The following is a 21244-nucleotide window of genomic DNA, read 5'->3' on the forward strand; positions in this document are numbered from 1 at the left end:
CAACCGAATGAACGTCACTGTGCTGCATCAGGATACTCTGAGAATGTCGTACAAAGCTACACTGGACGAGTGTCTTCATGTGGTAACATGGCCAGCGAGCAAAAATATGTCAAAGCCCATAAGTTTGCGGAAGAACAGCACGTTCTGTGGTCTTTTCTGTGAGAGATACCTTAAAACATGGTTAAATTGCTGCCATTTTATTGCCATTAGAAATACTAAGCAAAACCAAAATAAACCTTACTAAAATGGACATCTAACATCACGTTTGCATTTTTTTGCAATTCTTAAAAGACTTCTCTCGTCTACAGATTGCTGCACGTTGAATTCTGAATTCTACATGTTAAACCTTTTTAGTCGATACGGGCTCGGGTGCATAATATTTAAGTACTTCTTTTATGGAGATGGTGAAAACTTTAAGATGTCTCAGCATCGAAGAAATGGTAAATGTCTTTAGTTTTTACGGGAATCTGCCAGTTTCAATATTCGAAATTCATAAAATCTGATTCAGACGTAAGTGATTTGGTATTTGTAAACGTGTAAAAGGTGAAATTATTTGTTCAGATGTGCGTGGCCCTGGTACTTTCCCGTCTTTCTTAGAAGAGATTTTAAAGCTCGCTCAGCTATAACTTTGATGTATTTCCTCGGTATTTTTATTCGGTCCGTAAAATGTGGGTTCTCATTCCACTGCGAAATCGTGTCAAATCCTTGCCGTCCAACTTGTCAACATAGTATGTGGTGAGTTCTGTCTATTGGTATTGTCCACATCGAATGTCAACAATAACACTGCATACTCTACACACTATGCTCTGTCGGCAAGGCTTATATTTTGTACACTTGGGCATCTCATTTTGGAGAATTACAGGAAAAATTTACCTGGTTTTATGAAACAAAAATAATAAAACTATTATTTCCTGTTGTTGTCTCTTGAACGCAAATGTTTAAAGGGCGGTGGTCGTCAGAACGGCGCTCAAAGGTCCCTAGGGACCCCTACGACCAATATAAACACTGTTTGTCTTAATGTACATCGTCAAATTTAAATATTGCAGGTATTTTAACATGATGCATCTTTGTATAGCGAATGATATACATTGTTTGTAAACAAGAAAGTTGCACATGCGCAGTCCGATGACCACTTCCGACGACCATTTAACATTCAGTGAAACACTTTAAGGTCGGTATAAAAAAAAATCAAGTTCCATGCACAACTGTCAACATGAATGGCTGAACATACGCTTTACATACAAAGTCTTTGACATCATGCAACCATTTGTAATGATATCTCAAGCGGCGGTGTCGTTCATATAGATAAAGATATCAACTTTTCCTTGTATTGTGACAATGTCTACTTGTCATAGGAAAACAAGACGGAAAAGAAATATCCATTTTGTGAAGAGGTCACAAACGAAATTATCTATTAGCATTCAGCGAAGGGTAGTTTTTTGACACTTTTGCAGTTATCATCTTTACCGTCGTCATTTTGAACCTTGAGTGAATTTATGCAAGTATTCCAAGTTTCCTTGATATAACAGAGGTAAAAAAAAAAGAGTGAGTTTGTCCCAAAATTGGTAAGCGGGCGAATATGTATCTCTGTCGTGCACAAAAAATTTGCCCACTGAGACCTTCTAAGTTCTATGCATTCTGCAGCAAATCTAAACACACCGAGAGTGAACATGTTATAGTCTCCAGCTTGAAACACTCTGACTGGCTTTAAAAGTGAAGACATAGACTTTGCGTCACCCCTAGGCTAAAGAAACCAAGCATCTTGTCGACGGAATGCTGCTACGGATACTGGTACTCGGCTACTTGGCATGCTAGAGGATGCAATGATCCTCAAACCGAATGAAGTATTGTTTCAGGCTGAAGCCATTAGGATATAATATGGAAAGCTATTATTATAACAGCCTATACACAATTTATGCATTCAATTTATAAGTGATTTATCCAAGACTTGGCGTGCGATGGCACATGCTGCACCGGGGTGTTTATCTGCGCACGTTTAATTCCTGGCTGTCACGACCAAAATTGTGTCAGGTACCCATCAAAGAGATCTTCAGAGAATCTCCAATGCTCTCATCCTAAACTGTGTATGGACATGGCCTCGAGTCAAACCCAGTTTTGCTCATCAATATATCCATGGGGTTACCTCCATAATATACCCACGGTACCTCCATGATATACCGTACAGTCAGGGCTCCTTGATCAACAGACAATACGTGGAATTTTGACGTGTTGAGTGGTCTCACGCCTTGATGTATTGGATGACGACAGGGTATCCGGATGAGCGTGTTCTTAAAGAATGATACGATTGCCATGATCGTGAATTAATGCGGTATACATGTTCTACAAATGTATATCCATTACACACCACTGTTTTAACTAGAATGACATATCTGTCCACACTCGCGTAAATGCTTGTGCTATTTATACTGCGGATTAAAATAGCACTGTTATGACAGAATTAAAGAGGCATTCCTCTGACCCGAAAAACCCCCGATAGTTTGACCTATAATGTGATGTTGTCCGCAACGAAACCTGGCTTTCTCTTAGGTGAGGACTTGTATTTCTATACATTCTTTAAAAAACTTTTCTCGATGATATGAGAAGGCGGATGACTCCTTTTGGAAAGTGTCCAATTAGAATAACTGACCGTAAAATCTATGGCGCGACTACATGCAGCTAGATTCTGCAAGAAATAAGATGACAATACAATTCTAAGACGCTACGTGTTCCGTCTCGAAGGACTGCTACTATATTAAAGTTATCTCAATTAAAAGATGCATTTTTTACATAATTGAAAAAAAACCACACAGACGACTGGTCGGATGATATAGCTATTAACAAATACTATTACAATACGAATGTGGTAATACTGGCCCACGTGACCATTCCCTGATGATATTGGTAAAATGAACTGTTCACGACTTCATTCAAGTCTGACTGCCAGACACCTGTGTGCTGAAAGAAAGAATTCATTATACTGTATAATTACTGCTGCCTCATGGCGATACTTGGGTTTCGCGTATGGATTATCCAGAATCCCTCTTGCATGCTCCACGCATATTTTCCCAGGACAGTTGCCTGAGTCGTATGTGAACCTGGTAGAGTTCTCGTGGGGATTGCCGGGAATCCGAAAGTTTCCAAGGTCGCGCAGCCGTATCCATGGTGAGACACGTAAATGGGGCGTAATGGATTTCGCGATCTGTATGAGTGGTGTTTTTATTGCGGCTGGGAAAACATTACAGCGAGATATGTTCCGTGTCAGCGATACAAGACAGAGCACATTGTCCATTTACTCTAATGAAAATAAGTCTGAGTCATAACATTTTTTTCCGACGGGCTTTCTGTCGGACAAGGTCCATATGTCAGTAAAGAGAGCTGTACTTTCCGCACTTCGTCGAGATGGGCGATTTGATGGACGTTGAAAACGATACCGCAGCATGCGGGCATCCTGTCAGGAAATGCCCGTCAGAATTTCAACCACGGATGATTGCATACTAATATCCACAAACATACTACTTTCCACCGTATTGCGTTGACATGACGCCTCTCGATGACGTCATGCGTCCGAAAAACGCCGTGAGAACCTGGGGACACCCCGATCAATCTGTGTCCAATTATGGCAGCCATATGTCCAGGGATGTCCATGCCTTGACATATCTCCCTTTCGGTGTTATTTCCCCATTCAAACAACATTGCACCAATAGAACAAGAGAGAGACGGCTGAAGATGAAATATGCTAATAACCAACTGCCACATTGTTTTTAAAAGCGCAGGGAAGTCCTACGCTTCAGGGAGTTCACCGTTAATCGTTCGTGACATATACGCATCGCGGCTAATTTCTTTGTTAATAGAATGCCGCAGTATTTAAGTAATCGCCCTAAACATATTAAACCAGTAGATATTGAGCAAATGAAGTATTTTTTTCTGGGCCCCGGGTACGCCTGGAATGTCTGCAAATGGCAGATGTCACAGCTGTTGTATCCGTAAACGGGTCAGTATCAGTCACAACGTTATTGAAAGATGTGTGTCCGAGATAGACTCTGGAATGATGGGCTCCGATGAGATCATGGGAGATACGAGTGCCGCACGAAACAGTCATCGCGTTACAGCTAACTCCCGCGTTTTGGTACGCGAATTGGCTTTTATTGCTTAATTTGACCTTAACAGGTGTGCTACACTCTCTTTCAAGAAACTGTGTCGCTCCTGAGCCCTTCTCCCTCACATGTTCTCGATAAGCTTTCGTGATGTCGGGTCGAGTAACTCTGAAGTATAACAAAATAACGTGGAAGCATACACCCTCTGTCATGAAATTGGTGAACCCTGTCAGGAACTGTGACATCGGGAAACTGATAGATTAAATGTCACTAGGAGCTGCATGCAGTTACCCAAGCGGAAATAACAATATGTAAACTCACATTTCCACCACAAGAATATCTGTCGTGTAACATATGCTAGCGCGTGGACCAAACGCCACGCTTTTAGCTCGTTTCATATCTGTGTTGTAAATCTGCAATTTCTGAATGTGTTAGGAAATGTTTTGTTCTTTATATCTCAAAAAAAAACCCAGTTGTGAATCTGATGTTTTACAGCTTGACAGCTTTCACAATGAATGTCACCTAAACGCATGGCCCAGCAATATCGCTATCACCATCATTTGCATGGCGGTTATTTTTATTCGTCAATTAAATAGCATTTAAAACCACATGTATGCATCGCTGGATAAAAAGGAACAGAACCCGTAAAGCGTGTGCCGAAACTTCCAGAGGTCATTTGAATCGGACCAAGCTGAAAGAGGGCGATGAACTGAAAAAAATTAAGTCTGGAGTGTGAAGACCCTTTAAAAAATCAGGCGCATCGGTTCAAACTCCTCCATCAATCGTAAGATTTCCGTTGGTGTCGTGCGACGTCAGCTCATGGACAACTAAAAATTCATGTCGCCATGGGCCTTGATGACAGAGGCAGCGATGTAATACTCTTACAGTCCTAATCAAAGACTGTATTTGACCTGAGTTTAGAGTGCGAAAACAAAATTTCTGACTGCTTTGGATTTCCTAATCGTCCAGAACACCACCGGGGCCTTCTCCGTGCCCTGCAGCTAACATCGGTCACATCTGTAATCCTGATGTATTGCACCCAGATGTCCCGTGAAAAAACACCATTACAGTTTTAGCTGACATTTGATTTCCATGGTTCCAAAACAGAATAAAAGAGCATGGCATGAATAAATCATGGATTTTAATGAGTTGAGGAACATTTTTCTTTTTTTCCCTCACTCCTGACGTTTGTGATAAATTTTCACCAGACCTGACCCCCTGACCCTCGAGTAAACTAGGTCCGTCGACGACTTAGCGCCTCGTGTAAACTTCCAGCTTACCGTCATTTTTCTCCCCTGAAAAGAGTGATGACTTTTAGCAGTTCTCGCGAAGTGAACCATAAGGAGGTTTTCGCATATAGATTGCCTAGTTATTCACACATAATCTTGTTCTCAATATTTCTGTCAGACATTGAGTTTTTTTCCACTTTTATCGCATTTGCAATGAGCCTATATTTCCGCAGCAAGAAAATTAATCCAGATATTCCGGAGTAGAAAGAAAGAGGTCAGAACCGAAAGAGAAGATTGAAGTTTCTCTTATCAATCCTTGCGAAATACCGTGACGCTGCAAAAAGTCCAGGGGGCACAATGTCTGATTATGTGCTTATTTCATTTTCTTGTCGAAACAACTTTATTTTGAGAAAAATATTACATATGCGACTTTTGGGATTATTATATTTTTATCATTTTCTCTACCTTCACGACTGATCCGTCTGCCATTCCATCAACTTTAATGTTTGATTTGGTCTCCAGGGTATGTGTGCCTTTGTGCAATCTGTTCTAGCGTGATTGCGCTCTGCAAAACTATATTGCGCAGATAGGTCATCTCCATACATGTATCGCCGCCAATAATGTTCGTATCGGTCAGTGCTATTGAAATGCGTCACTGACTTTTTCCGGTAATCATCAGGAAGACAAAAGAATTAGACCCTTCCATTGGTCTGACAGAAAACGTTAGAACAGAAACATCAGGGAACATGTATTTATATATGAAAACTGTATAGCGTGATGTAGCGTCAGTTCGATGGTATACTATGTATAATGTCATTATCTAGAAATATCTTATGTATGTATGTATGTATGTATGTATGTATGTATGTATGTATGTATGTATGTATGTATGTATGTATGTATGTATGTATGTATGTATGTATGTATGTATGTATGTAATCACACCTTATTATACATACACACTCTTTAGGATGGAGAGCGCGCAAGAGATAGAAATGAGGGAGGAAGGTATATGTATATATGTATTTATGTATATATATCTAAGTAACTATGTATGTATACAGGCGTATGTATTTTCTATATACTGTATGTGAATTCATCTTTGTGTATTTGTATATGTATATCATGCTCACTACCATTACTTACTGACTAAAATGTTGAAAACTTCGTATTGACCTCATATATTACATTAAAAGTTCCATGTCCAAAGGTTCAGTCTCACGCTTTGCCATCGCTCTATCCGTGACGAAATAAGTGTTGCCCAGGTGACAATCTTGTTAAATCTCCAGTTAACTACGCTACTCAGAACTCTAGTGTGTTCAAAATACACGAGACGATTTGAGTTTTTAGTGAGTTTTTTACTTTCCTATACACTTTGCTGTAGCAAATTCTCTCATTCTGATTGTTGACTTGAGTATACGTTTTTTTGGTGCAATGTTTGTGCACAGGAATTAGACATTCTGTCGAATGTTCTATCAATCAGTCAGTAGCGATTTTGAGTTGTGTGTTCTATCCCCGTCGTCTATCAAACACGCAGGGTCTTTTAGTAGCGCAGGTCATCGGTAAGCTGTGCCTTTCTCAACGAGTAGGAAGATACTGTACCGAGCAAATGTGTTGACGACCATGTCACCATGGTAACATTTCCGATGTTTAAGGTAGAATGTGCCGCGGGGAAAGATATTCGGACGCTCAAATTTTTCCAATACTTTTCTGGTCTACTGCTTGTGGGAAGCTCATTTCAAAGCTCTTTGAGTTAGAAAAATTTTCACCGTTGTAGTTTTTGAAAATCGAAAATTTCATTTCTCCATAGAGTTAACACTTGGATGGCGGCCATTTTGAATTTCAAATATAGGTAAAACTTTGGTAATTTGTTTTTCTGGTACCAAAATTTGCACGGTGACCCCACAATTTAATTCTTGATTTGGAAAGGGCATGGTTGAAAGTTTCCTTGAGGAAAGTTTAAGCGAAAGATTGTCTTTCACTTTCGTGGCGCATACTACCTTAGAACATCTCTCCCTTCCTTAGACCAAGATGTCCCGGATTTTAACTCTCACCGTCTTTATTGGTTATGACAGTAATTGTTATCAGAGGTTAAAAATAGGCGAACGACATCTAAAAATATTGACGAAGAAGAAAGAAAAGGACAATTTTCAACGCTTTCAGTCCCCGTGAATCTATACTGTGTATCAAAATCAAGCGCTGAAACTGAATTTTTGTTACATTTTCAAGGCGGCAAATCCCTCTTCATAGCCTGATAAAGGTTCTAAAGAACCATTAAATATGGATTAACTGGCGAACCAGCCGCATGACGTGCTGGTCGTGTTTCATATAAAGTGCAACCTTGGCAGCTAGCCAGGAAAATGTGTCCGAGTATAATTGAAAACAAAATAGAAAAATGATTGTTGTAGTAATTGAGCGCCTTTCATATTCCCGATACTTTCTATTAGACTACAGAAATTTCGATAAATCGTAAGCTCACAGTTTATAAGAATCATAATTTGCTGGGAATTTATTCATGTAACGTGCGATCATGCGAACTGTATTAAGAAAATTGTTTGTACTTTTGATCATCATGTAGTTGTAAACGTCCTCTGCCATGAACGACACTTATTTCGGTGGATGCAAAGTCTAGCAGAAAAAACAACAACAGGGTTGTGGACGTGTGTGAGTGACGTTTGAGATTGTAACAAGGGAGCCGGCGACAATTCATTTGAGGACACGATTTGGAACAATAGCAAGTTGTGGTCGAACGACACGCGAGAGTTTCGTCGAAACGGAAAACAAATTACTGGGCGGTGAGCATTCTCCGTGGAAAATCCGCGCTACTGTTATTACTGAGAAATTAGATCAATTTTGAAACGGCTACTAAAAGGTCTTTGAGTGCGTTTGCGGTCACATGGGAGATAATTAATTAAACAAATGTCGGCTCTATTCTTGTTCTGCCTTGATGGATAGATCATGCCAAATCCTGAGGCTGTCATGCCACACAAAATGAAAACTGAACTTGAATTTGTTGCCTTATCAGGGTACAAAAGGCAAATCACCAGACCTAGTCTACGTAAGGAATAGATTCATTTATTCTCGTAAACCGATAGGGCATTCTCAAGTGAAAATCTGCAAGGTCAAGTCATATCTGCCCATTCCGCCGATTCAACTATCTCGGCGACGGTACGGCCGGAACACGGTGAAAATGTTGGCAGTTCGAATATAATTGGTTTCTCAGGGGTAGGAGTATCGGCAGACGCCACATGCACACAAAACTCACCGCGAAATCAAAAGCTGCATTTCCGATATACCCCTGATCGTATATCTTTTTATTGAATCCTCTGGCTACAGTCACCTGCATTTTAGTAGACGACACAAAGCTCTGTCGTAAAGAATTACATGCATGATTTTTTTTATTTACGAGAGTCAGTCTTCTATAGATCCATGTTTTGAAACATTCCGCTAAAGCCCGAGTGCGAAAAGTTCATAAAGAAGGTTGGCTTTACCGACAAAGATGTGTGGGGGAGGCCAGCATCGGACACATCGTTGTACAGACTACGTAAAGTCCTGTTTTTTGTGTGCGTATCTTACATTTCACCTTACGGTGAGAACCCCGAAAGGTACTATTTCGAATTAAAGGTGAAGATTTGGCTTGTTTGCATTTTATTTAGTGTGAGTGAAGTAGCGATGGGCCTGACCCTTGGAATTTGTCGACATAATTACTAAATCGTTCGTGCTCGGTGTCAATGCTTTACAAGACTATGGTGCACATGTAACACATGGGCTACCATTCCAACTTTCGTGTTTACATAGAAAGGATACTTAACTGAAAAAGAGTTCCAACAAAAAATTGCGTCTGAGTAAAGGTGAGATAACTAGCACAGCATGAACCCCCCTACAAAATGTCAGTGTCACTCATCATAACCACGAACTGGCCAGAAGGTGGCGCAATTTGCTTCGTCCTGCGGCCAGAAAGGTTGTACTACTTTGCTACTTTTGTTTGTTCTTTAATCGAGAATTGTCACATAAAAGTACAAAAATCCATCGTTGTATGAGTCTTGTTCTCCAGGACCGGGGCAAGGTTTCATGAAAAAGAGTGCTCCTCAGCTTTTTTTGGCAGAAATGGCACGTGGGGTACCAACAAACCTACGACTGCCAGTGTCGCTCCCCAGTGCACTGGAAATACCAGCTCAGGGTACAGAAATGATGGAAAACAATCCTGCTAGGACCATTCCTTCTGAAGCGCGGAGATGGTGTCGTTTTCATAGTTCACGCCCCCTGCCGATAGATATGTCACCCAGTAGAGAACGTTCAGGAGAGCGAAGGCGAGGGGAAAGGCTATCCTGGAGGCTCTGTCGATGCGATAAACTTCCACACCGCGACAGCTGCGAGACCAGCTGAAGTTCTTATACTTGGTGTTGCCTTTCAAACAGTGAATAAACGCGTCACCACAGCTCTCTTCTTCGATGGGCTCCTCATATATCATATCGGTGTTGTTGTGGGTCAATCTGTATTCTCCACCAAACCGTAACTTCCTCTTGCAACCGGACATCGACAGTGCCTGAGGTAAAGGGAATGAGAAACGGTTTTGTACAGTGCGTCATTATTTTGTTAACGTGAATAATTTACTGAAAGGCGCGATCAAGTTCATCCAGCTCGAAAATTACCATCCCTTCAGTCTGAAGGCTGTTTTATGTTCATACATTATACATTTAATCACATTTTGTCCCGTTCAAGATGAAAAAACACGGTTTCTATAATTTCTTTTCAAATACCTAGCTCAATCGGAGTGCACCTGCAACTTTGATATTGACGAATGCGATTTATTGACACGTCCCCCGCAGAACGAAACAAAGCGCTCGTTCGGTTGCAATTTTAATATTGCGAACGGGGAATCCGATGGGCAATCGATTTGATTCGAACAAGAACTAAAACAGTCGATAAAATGGAGAGGAAAAAAACCAACTCATACCCGAGTATCGTTTGTCTCTTCTACCACAGCAGTCGCTGACGTCGACGTATTCGCCTCGTCGATGGTTGGGCTTTTACTGAAGAAGTTGACAGCGGCGAATTCCACCAGCGACCCTAGAACAAAGGTGAAGCACAGCGCCAAGTACCAGTCGAGGGACTTGGCGTAGGAGACCTTCGGGAGCGTGTCCTTAATACTCCAACCCAGTGTGGTTATAGCCAGAATAGTCAAAACACCTGGGAGAAACGAACAAGAACCAATCATAGTTACTTGTCGATTTTAATCGACTAAAGAAACGGATATTACAAGGAAACCTATCGATGATTGAGGAAGGCCAACTATTGCATTTGTTCTAAGTCAGACTTATTGAATGCTAGTCTGTGTATTTGCATTCATTTCCATGACAACGAGTCTGCGGGTCGTTGATAAACCACACCACCCCTTTGTATCTAAGAACTAATTACCTTATTGTCAAAGAGCAAGCGGTTAGCTGAACCGAGACTTGAATTGTTAACGCAGGCTACATTACCTAAGCTTGTAATGAAGGATATCTTGTTGATTTTCGACGTCATTCAACTGTTACAGATAAACTAATTAAATTCAACTGACCGTTTCAATCATGAAAAAGTTGAATGAAAAAACTACAATAGGCAGATTAATATCATTAGCATTGATTACTTTGGCACAACTGAATTTTGACACCGTTTAACCAGTGATAATGTCGCCGCGGCGTGTGATCACAGACTATCACGGCATTGATCGCCAGGATTGCCCATCCGGCATTGAATAGATGATATGGGGAAGAATCCGTGAGGAGGGACGCTCTGTTGAGCGAATTGACATGATTGCGTTGACATACCTAAGGCGACCCTTGATGGAGTAGCGTCCGGATTTAGCCAGAACGATACCCAGGACGACATCGTGACCAAAATACACGGCACGTATATCTGAATCAGGAAATAGCCGATGTGTCGTTGCAGATAGAAGTGTGCATACAAAATCGATCTGTCACCTGCAATATAATCAACGGCCGTGAGAAGCAATTTATCAGCGAATTTAACAGGTCCAGCATGTTTTCCGCATCAAGGGTATCGACACGGAGGCGATCAGAACGTAGTGATCCCTAACGCCCCCTTGACACTCCGCCGGTGAATGTTACCATTCTATCAACGAAGTTATCGGTCGTGCAAGAATATCTGGTCGAAATTGCACCAACATCGTGGATCAGTGACAGAGTAGATCGAGTCTTCAGTTGAGTGAAGGAAAATAAAGTAGCAAGGGGGTCGTCAGTCAAAACAACCTAGATTAAATCGTTTGTCATCGTGTGCTGGCAATTTCAATGTGAGCAATTTGTAAACACTTGCGAAGATTCAATTCAAAGGTGGGAAAAATAAGTTAAAACACTGAGTACATTTTAAGGTCTAGTATTGAGTATGACCAAAGTGTCCATCTGTATTCAAATACTGTACCGGAAAAACTATCATGATGATGAAATTTGCTTAGATTAAAAAAAAACCTGCTAGTTTTGCAGATTACAGCGTATGCAAGAACCCGTTCGATATATCTATGAACATATGGCCGTTTACCTAGAAGCAACTTTTCGGCCGCCAGAGGGCGTGGCAAAGTTCATTCACCACAATGACGCTTTGCCCTTTTCGAGCCCTTTCCATGTAACTTCACGGTTAAGCAGCCATCGTGTTTGAAATTTGAAGCGAGAATGTGAATTAGTCATGTGTTAACAATAGGCAATAACCCGTCTTGTCGGTTAAACGTTTGAAATAAAACCGTACCATGAAACGAACACCCCTAGGGAGCGATAACACTTTTTACTCATCGCTTGACAAAGAAGAAAACCAGATGTAGCAAATATTCTCTACTTAAATACCATGTCGGGCAAACTGTCGAATTTTCACTCTTTTTATCTCAATATAAGCTTACTGTGAGCAAATATGCTCTGATTACGACGGAATGAATTCTACCCTCAAAACGGGTACTTTTCAATCGTAATCAGATAACACGATGGCGTGAAATTTCACACAAACGCGATTGGGCATATGAAAATAATACTTTTATGTGCGCAAGAAAAAAAAGGTGAAGCCTACAACAAAACTAACCGATTCTGTCAGATTTCATGACGGTTTCTCCTGTTGATTTGTCCTTGAGGAAAAACTGAGAAAGCCGTGTGCTTTCCGATAGTTCCACTTTGTCCGGGTGCCAGATGTAGACGACATCATCTGTTGAAAAACTATCTGTATGGATTACATGAAAAATGAAAACAAGAAGGCCATCATTACGATTGTTGTCGAAATGCATTCACATAATTCTTTTTTTTATGGGATGACAACTTTTGATAAGATCACTTTCACGGCAAAATTAAATCCAACAAAACATATGATGATGACAACTTTAAATAATTAAGTCCTTCCGGAACGGAATATAATTATTTTTTCTCATTAACCTATTGTTCCGATTCATATCGGTAGAATTAGGTGCATCGTGTCAAGGTTTCGCCACAGAGTTCAATTGCTCGGTGTAGTTCTCGCATGTTGTATTTCGTCAAGGTAGTTTGAAGACTGAGGATGCGCAGTGACGATGGTCAACTTGGTTTCTGTCAGTCTCACGGTGTCATTTCTCAAGTGTGAGCAGACTGATGGGGTTCTCCTGCAAATGGAATGTTCTTTGAAAGCAAATTATGCCAAACTCTCACTGTCTATCGATTCGACAGTAGTGTTACAATAGAATGTTCGATGTAATATTCTTCACAGGCAAATACTCTCTACGTGTTGGTGGTGAAATGAACACATCGCCAATAAAAATCGACCGTCAGAGTTCTGAATCCTGAGACATGCTTACTATTGATTGAACACGGCTTGTGTTAATCTAGAGTATGTTTCCTGTAACCAATTTTGGTTTGGCATCAACATTTGCATGTTTTACGTTTCTTTTAGTAAAGCCATTTAAAGAAATTCTTTGTTTGCCGTCCTTGGGTTTTCGAAAAACCTACCAGCCAGCCAGGTATAAAAAACAAAACAAAAAAAAAAAACAAAAACAGACAAAAACACAAGTGTATATATGAGCTCATTTTTATTTGGTTTCTTTTGGACAAATAATAATTTTGTTTGTAATAATGTTAACATTGTGTTTGCTTTCTTAGTAATTTTCTCTGTAAACCTACCAGCATGCGGACGGCAAACAAAGATTTTTATTTAAAGCGCCTAACAGGCAAATCGTGTTACTTTGCACATTGTCATAAAACTAACTGATCGATATGACAACGTGGCCAACATTGAAGATTTCATTGGAAATTTCCCAAACTGATGCAAATAATTGTGGCCATAGCCTTAAAACACAGGTCCAAGTTTCAAGTTGCAGGAGGTCACCGACCTCTGAAAGGCATTAGAGATGTCGTATAGGGTGACGACTGTATAAGAACACAACTTACTGCTTCCAAAGAACAGCGGACATATCTGCTGATCCATGGGGTAATTTTCGAAATTCATCTTGCACTCAGCAATTATTGTGAGCCTACAAAATGTAAGGAAGGAAAAAAGACAGGGTAACGTTGGCCAGGTAGAGGAATTCTACAAAACTATAATCACACTGAGTGGATCCGCACCCTCGTCTTCTGGCCCCGTCCTTTGGATGTTTTGTCAGGCAGGTGTAACTCATCAACTCGAAGGGCAAAGTACGGACCGTGCTTCAATATCACAACCAATAAATTATGGTCTTTCATGCGACAGATTTAATGAACTTTAAGCATGAGCATCTTTTTTCTCATATCCTATTTCCACGAGGTGTACTATGATTTGCACACAACGGAAATTTCAGAAATTGACATATCACGAAAAAAGTTATTTAGATTAAATGCGTTCATAGATAGTAACATCAAATTGTATGAAAATGTCTGTTTGAGCTTTCAATTCATCAGGTTGTGCCCTTGTTATAAATTTGGGTAGACATTTGTACGCTTAGCTGGAACATGATGTTCTATTCTTCGGTTTCGGTAAAACAACCAAAGTATTACGTTTACATACTGTTTGTTGTGGTGCATTAAAGTAGCAAATTTCATGACGTCAACCTCTATTCTAATACGTCACTCCTTGGCTCAAAACGTCTGAGGGATCGGTTATCTTCGCTCAAGCTATTATTCGTCACAGTAATGCCCGGTGCAGGGTGTCATTGTTTGTTTATCAGACTTGACGTGAAGTGGCGCCAATTATCTGAAGTGTGACCTCGACGAGGCGTTCATCTTTGAATTTGAAATTGGCTACGATATGGGTGCAGATGGAATGGCGACGCGAATCATGTAAATTTGTCGTTGAACGGCTTTGCAGCAATGGTCACGATGAAATGGAGTGATCGATGATCTGCGCTGGTCAAGTTCAGAGTCCAGTCTTTAAGATTCTGAACGTCAAGAGCGACAGTTCACACTGTTGATTAATTTTTGGCGCTTACAACGATTCACGTTTGATTTATAAGCAGAAAATAAAGCGAAATGTGTCTGTATGATATACTTTGGGTGCCCATTGTAATATTCCCATAACTCGGTTAGAAAATACGTCTCACCACTTAATCTTTGACTGTCCTATTTTGAAAAATGCGTCCACATAATTTCACTCTATAGCATCACATACCGTACAGTCATTACTCTGCCACGCGGCTATCAAACAACAACAACCTATCCTTTTTGCTCAACGCAACACAAGTCTGGTTCGAAGGGTTATTGTATCGACGTTATTTATAGGCCAAGCGATGTATTTTATCTCGGATTTGTCATCGTTATTGCCGTCGTGCAACAACGCGTGAGATATACCACGGACACGAATTTGTGTTATCTTAACCCTTTGATTTGTTATGCATGGCTTCTCATAATATATGCAAACTGTTTAAAAGTGCGTCTCTCCGGTTTCTGTGATTTGTTTGCAACTTTTCACTTCAGGGTGTTGTAAAAATATTCTGTCAAGTAATATCATAAAACCCACATTTATTGCAGTGCTACAGGTCAATACGTGATTTCATTGTCTAAATGCAGATGTATTTGTATATGTATAAGTTTTCAAATTCAACACCCACTCATGTATTTTGGGCTTGCACATGAAGTGTTTTGCCGAGTCATTTAACGTTAAAGATTGATTAAAAAAGAACAATAATGTAAAATAACATTTTAATGGTATCTTTGCTTGACGTATTGTTAGGTGTGCCCGCGGCTGCGATATATTTTTATTCTTTTCCTCTGATAACCTAATTTTGACTGTGATGACCCAGAAAAAACTAAATGAGTGAAACCCCAAAAAGCGGGTGTTACTCTACAATCAGTAATAAAAATATGCCATTTAAATAATTTTCGTAATGAGAAATGTTGAAATTACAGTGAGTTCTAAATAACTGTGGCAGTAGGACCCAAGTTTTGAATCGACCAAGGATGTGAGACATCAGAGAAACACATTCATCTTCATCGTTAAGCCCCGCTATCTAAGAATTCAGTTCTGAAAATAATATTCACTTTGGTGTACAGGTGCATGGCGGATGGCTACGTTATTACTGCTATCCATTTCATTAGATGAATGTGACTAAACATCTTATAGATCGTATTTGCCAATAAATTTGTTGCCCTTCTCGTGCAGCAAACGAGAAAACATATTTTCGCTCCGACAGTTTTAATTTCAAAAGCGTGGATGATTTATACCTTTGGGTGTAAAGCACGTCTCCATTGGGAGCGATGCGGAACAGACGATTCGGGGTTGTTATGTTGTGACCGTAGGACTTCTTGCCGTTGTGGAAGTAGGTGTCAGGGTACCAGATGCTTTCCAACATGACCGTGTTCAACGACAGAATGGTAAAGGGGTCGTCATAAGCCAGCCGGGGGTCATTCCATCGCTGGCGGAAGAACACGTCTAAGTGATACTCCTGTGAAGAGGAAGAAGATACAGTGTGTGAGACGTCGAGTGTTCCCACTGGATCATTCATATGTACATGAGACAATTAAGTATAGGAGACCAAGCACACATGAACCATATTTCATAACAGCCATGTCATTGTTTAATACTGTAAAATGCCCTACAAACATTGTAACTTCAATATTTCAGTTTGTTGAAGTGTTTTACATAACATTCAGAAAATGATTTTTTCAAAATAAATACAGTGGACAAATAAGATACACTCTCTGGCTTTGAGACGTTTACGAAACGTTTCGACACTCTAGTCATGAAAGAATATTGGAATATAAAGACATACAAGACTTCGAAGTCTCATTCTATAGGTAGCATCTCTTTTGATTTCAATTGATAAAATCAAAGTATCATACGTATATTGCGTGACTTGGATTTCGCAATCGCAATGACAGATTGTCTGTTATCCATTTTCCAATTATCGACATGCATAACCAATAAAGAGTCGCAGAAATAGTGAATGATGAACATATTGCTCACCACCAAAACACCACCATCATTATCATCATCATCATCATCATCATCATCCTCACTATCATCAATCATCATCATCATCATCATCATCATCATCATCATCATCATCATCATCATCATCATCATCATCATCATCATCATCATCATCATCATCATCAATCATCAGCATCATCGTCGTCATCATCATCATCATCATCATCATCATCATCATCATTGTCAACATCGTCTACTACGTCCAGATTTGTCAAGTGAACACTTTAAGATAATTCATGCTAAATTTTCAAAAGGATTTCAACGCGTTTGGCTCAAAAAATGACGTATTACAAAAGAACGCTATAGCTTTTATTACTTTCCAGGAGACCATCCTTCCCGTACGTGCACGGCAGATTTCACTCAAGAGCGGATCTCGGACACAGAAAGTAGGCATTGAAATTGACAGTGAGGTAAATCCCTAGTCTTCAAAAGCCATGGAGTGATGTGTCAGGAGCGGGATTAAGTGCGATGTTCCTGTCAACACAGGACCGATGTCAATAAGGAGTCTTTGCATTATTGGTGTTTGAAGGCAAACAGTTTTAAGATTAAACGACTACATACAGATCGACCAAATGACGAAACGCGTTTGCAGAAGAACAATCCGGGTTGTGTCTGACCTCGCAAAAGCCAATATTGGCGAATAATTTTGGATAGCTTGCAACGATTACACTGTACTGTGAGTAAAAGCTACACGAACTAAAACATATCTGAGACACAATTTGAGTACAAGGTTTTTGACATCCACATTAAGACGGATCGAGTTACTCGAAGAGCTAGAGTTTAAATTGATTCGTCTTTTGTTTTTTGGGTGCGTATAGTACTAGTTGTACCGACTTAGAAATGACCTTGTTACGCTCTAGTGTGGTCATGGGTGGGGGAAGTTTACTTTTTACGACCACAGTGACCTTCACTCCAGTTTCATGGAATTGACAGTGTGGAATTAAACACAGTGTACCGGGAAAACGCAATCAATTTTTAACACGTGGAATAATGACACTTTTTCACCCATTTCTCGTAAAATATTTTCACCCATAATTAAGTTGACATATCATTTCTGGAAAGTAATATATTGACAGATCAAATAACTTGAAGGCCGTATTGTTTTGTTGTAAAAATTTCAATTTTACATTAACCTGTGATGGGAAATTCAAGATGCATTGCAGATTACAGCGAACGTGGATATCCAATGATGAGACGAATATTTTCAGGCATTGAAAGACAAAAACGGCGATAACACTGAGACCACATTGCCACGTTTCAGACATGCGCAGGGCGACCCAGCCCACTTCGGTTTCTGTGAATTCGTGGAACCTGCAACTATTACAGTTATTAGATTATGGCCGAACGGTTGCTTATGGTGTTCCGAGTAATTTACCAGTTGCCGAGTAAGTTAATTGAGAGGTCGGCCCCCTTTGTGAGTGAGACAACTGGGGCTCACTTTGTAAATCAGCTAACAGAAGCTGGTGTTCAGGAAATCAGAAGAACATTCGGGATTGTCCTTGTGACTTGTGTTTCGCAAGACAGCGCGATGCCACTTGTGAAGCGCGGTCTACTTTCCGCACGTTATGCGGAGAATTGTAGTTAATAAGGAACTGGACAGGAAGAACGTGGATATGAGAACTGCTATTATTTTTTAACTTGCAGGTACAGATAGAGAAATTCAACAATTTTTGTTTTTTTCCCGTGTATTTATTCTGTTTATTCTTGGTAACTTAAAAAAAAATTATATTCCAGATGACAGTCCCTGGATGTAGTGTGAGGACACGAAAGCGAGGCCTTTGCGATAAAGGTAGAGTGACTGCGTGGAGATGGGGGGGGGGGGGGGGCTGCTTTTCAGATTAAGCGTTGATTGATGGCTCCCACTCATGATTGTCAGGCAAAATTTATAAAATGTGTGATGACGTCATGTCTTCGTGCGAGTGGCAGTGAAGTTTTCTTTTCTTCTTTCTTTCCCCAAAAAACTGCACCATTATGAAGAAGCAACAAAGTGTCACAGTCATTGGAGACTTAAATGCACATAAAAGGGTTTACACTGAGAGCGCAAATCACATCAACCATTATTTTCACCTTTCGTGCTAGCGCCTATGATTCGCGCCGTCATGGTTTGAACGACCCCTAGAAACCACTTTACAGCGTGTCGTTGGCCTGTTTCAGAGCAGTTGTCAGTAATCATTCAGGCATTTTTTTTCCCAGCGTCATCAAAAAAACGGCCAATTATTAAGAAAATTTCTTCATGGTAATCGGCGTTCAAGTAAAATCTAGTTGCTCGTCTTTTGTTGTCGCCATCATGGCCGACAAAAATTACGCTCAACAAGTCAAGGTTTTATTATTCGAGAGCATGCAAAATAAAGCTGCTGCCAAATATAACTACCACTAATAACACAGCTCTGAGCAATTTTCTGAAAATATTAAATCTGAGAAATGAAAACCCACGGCTATATAAATCGGAAATATTTCTTTACCGCCGTGCTCATAATTAGCCAATTTAGGGTCTGCAACAGAATTCCAAAGTCTGTCAACCCACACGAGATATTTACTAAGCTCGAAAACCTGTCAACTTGGAACAACAGAGATGAGTGACAGGTTAGTTGGCCAATTCTACAATTGCCTGTTTTATTTTCTGAGCAATGGACTCAACAGGCGATTCCGGGAGAAAGCGACGTTATTGGTTTATGATAGGGCAAGGCTGCGAGGTGACTATGCTTTATTGTCATAGTCGTATCCATATATACATGCAAAGTCACAGAGAGCACGAACAGGGAGTAACAGTTCTTATTTGTATGAGGCACTGATCGACAAGAGCCTTATTTGCCATATCTTCTTTCTTCGGGGCTTTTCGGTTTTAGTCTTTGGTCCCTGAAAATTTTGAATAGAATTGACCCCGTCTAGATGACAGGACCGACCAGGATTACTCGTTTTAGGGTTTGACCAGATAAATGTATTTACGGGAGAATGAAATCTTGCTCTCTTCAACAGAGGGCTTGCGCTTTTATACCAGGACTGATTGATGGAACAGAAGAGTTTCCAGCCAACGACATAAGATGTCTCGGGAATAAGTGTTGCCTTCGCCATTATCAGGTCATTCAGAACGAATCCACTGGTTATCAAAATTCAAATATCGAATCCTCCCTCTTTAATGTCTACCAAAGTACTTTAATCTACAGAAATCATGATCTATCCATTATAGTTGATACCGTTTAATTATTAACGTATGTCGAAGCGCGACTTTGACGTTCATCTACAGTAAAGCCTCGGAAAAAAAGTTGCACGTTGAACGCATGGCCAACGGGAACGACAAAAAAATGTAGAAATCATTGCGTGACTGATAGGATCATGCTTGAAAAAGCAAAATAATGGTTTCGAATGTCAGGAAAAGAGACCAAATAAAAGCTTAAAAATAAGCTGCACCAATACAAGCTTTCCTACTGTATAATTTAAATGGCCGCCTTTGTGCTCAGTTGTACGATGTTATATTCTGATCCTAACGTTTCATATGAAAAAAAAAATTCGAAAATACGAAACCAAAGTTACTTATTAATTATAAATGCAATGGAAGCACTTGAATGGTGGAAGAACGATTGAAAGTATGTTTTCAGGGATCACATTCATAAATAATTTCGAACGTGTGAATTTTTTATTAAAAAAATACAATGTCGTTGCATGAAACTGGTATGAAGGTAAAATTACTCCCTTTTTTGCTAGTTTGCTGGCAGACTTGAAGAACAATATACGACTGTATAATTTGTGACACACACAATGACAGTTATACTTTTGCCCATTTGTTCTGCGGGAATCGAGATGCTCTAAATCAAAAATTGCTTTCATGCATATTTTTTCCTTTTTTCAGATTCTTCCAAACGTTTCAATGGTGCCGCGGAGATTGGTTTGGCAAGGACTAAAATATCCCCCAAAACAACGTGCATGCTGCAGGGTGCATTGTCTTGCCCACGACTTCCAAATTGAAACACGATCAAATCGCAGCCGCACAAAGTTCTGCGTAATTGCTAGCCTATTCTGACTGTGCATTTCCCACTGAGGAGAGAAATATCAAGTTTCCACGACAACCAACCGGGAATGAGGATCTAATTATTCCCTAAATATCCATCGCAAATCATTTGGAAATTGAGAATTGATACACCGCATCCGTATTTGATCTCGGTGACATTCGATAATGGAATACTCCGAAAGACTCATTTTCTTCCAAATTATCCAGGTTACTACTCTTCTGTTTCTTTTAACATTGACTTGTCGTTTTTTTCCCCGGTAATCTTCCCTGTCTTCATGTTTCTTCTCCCGTTGAACATTTTCTCCTCAACTGAGGCATGTTTCACTTAATTGAAATCAATTTATCAGATGCCCCCGATCGACTCATTACTTTCCGAGCGAGATACATTAGCTTGAGGTATGATCGTTTTATTCCTTCTACATGAAACTATATGGACAACGTTCCGCACATTTAATTGTGGCCTGTACTCTTTCTGCAAGGAGACAGATTGTCGTATTTATTCGGTT

The 21244-nt window shown here is 40.1% G+C and overlaps 1 protein-coding gene across 1 annotated transcript in view; it reads right to left on the reverse strand.

The window, feature by feature from the left end:
- Positions 1–7122: 7122 nt before the first annotated feature.
- Positions 7123–21244, reverse strand: part of LOC139131648 (gamma-aminobutyric acid receptor subunit alpha-2-like) — a 39973-nt gene continuing 25851 nt past the window's right edge. The window contains exons 5-10 of the mRNA XM_070697802.1: positions 15964–16184; positions 13720–13802; positions 12392–12526; positions 11137–11289; positions 10281–10513; positions 7123–9869 (exon numbers count right to left, since the gene is read on the reverse strand). Coding sequence (XP_070553903.1) covers positions 9531–9869; positions 10281–10513; positions 11137–11289; positions 12392–12526; positions 13720–13802; positions 15964–16184 — 1164 coding nt within the window. The 3' untranslated portion in view covers positions 7123–9530. The remainder of the gene's footprint in view (positions 9870–10280; positions 10514–11136; positions 11290–12391; positions 12527–13719; positions 13803–15963; positions 16185–21244) is intronic.

This window comes from Ptychodera flava, chromosome 4 (genome assembly GCF_041260155.1).
Source record: "Ptychodera flava strain L36383 chromosome 4, AS_Pfla_20210202, whole genome shotgun sequence".
Lineage (NCBI taxonomy): Eukaryota > Metazoa > Hemichordata > Enteropneusta > Ptychoderidae > Ptychodera > Ptychodera flava.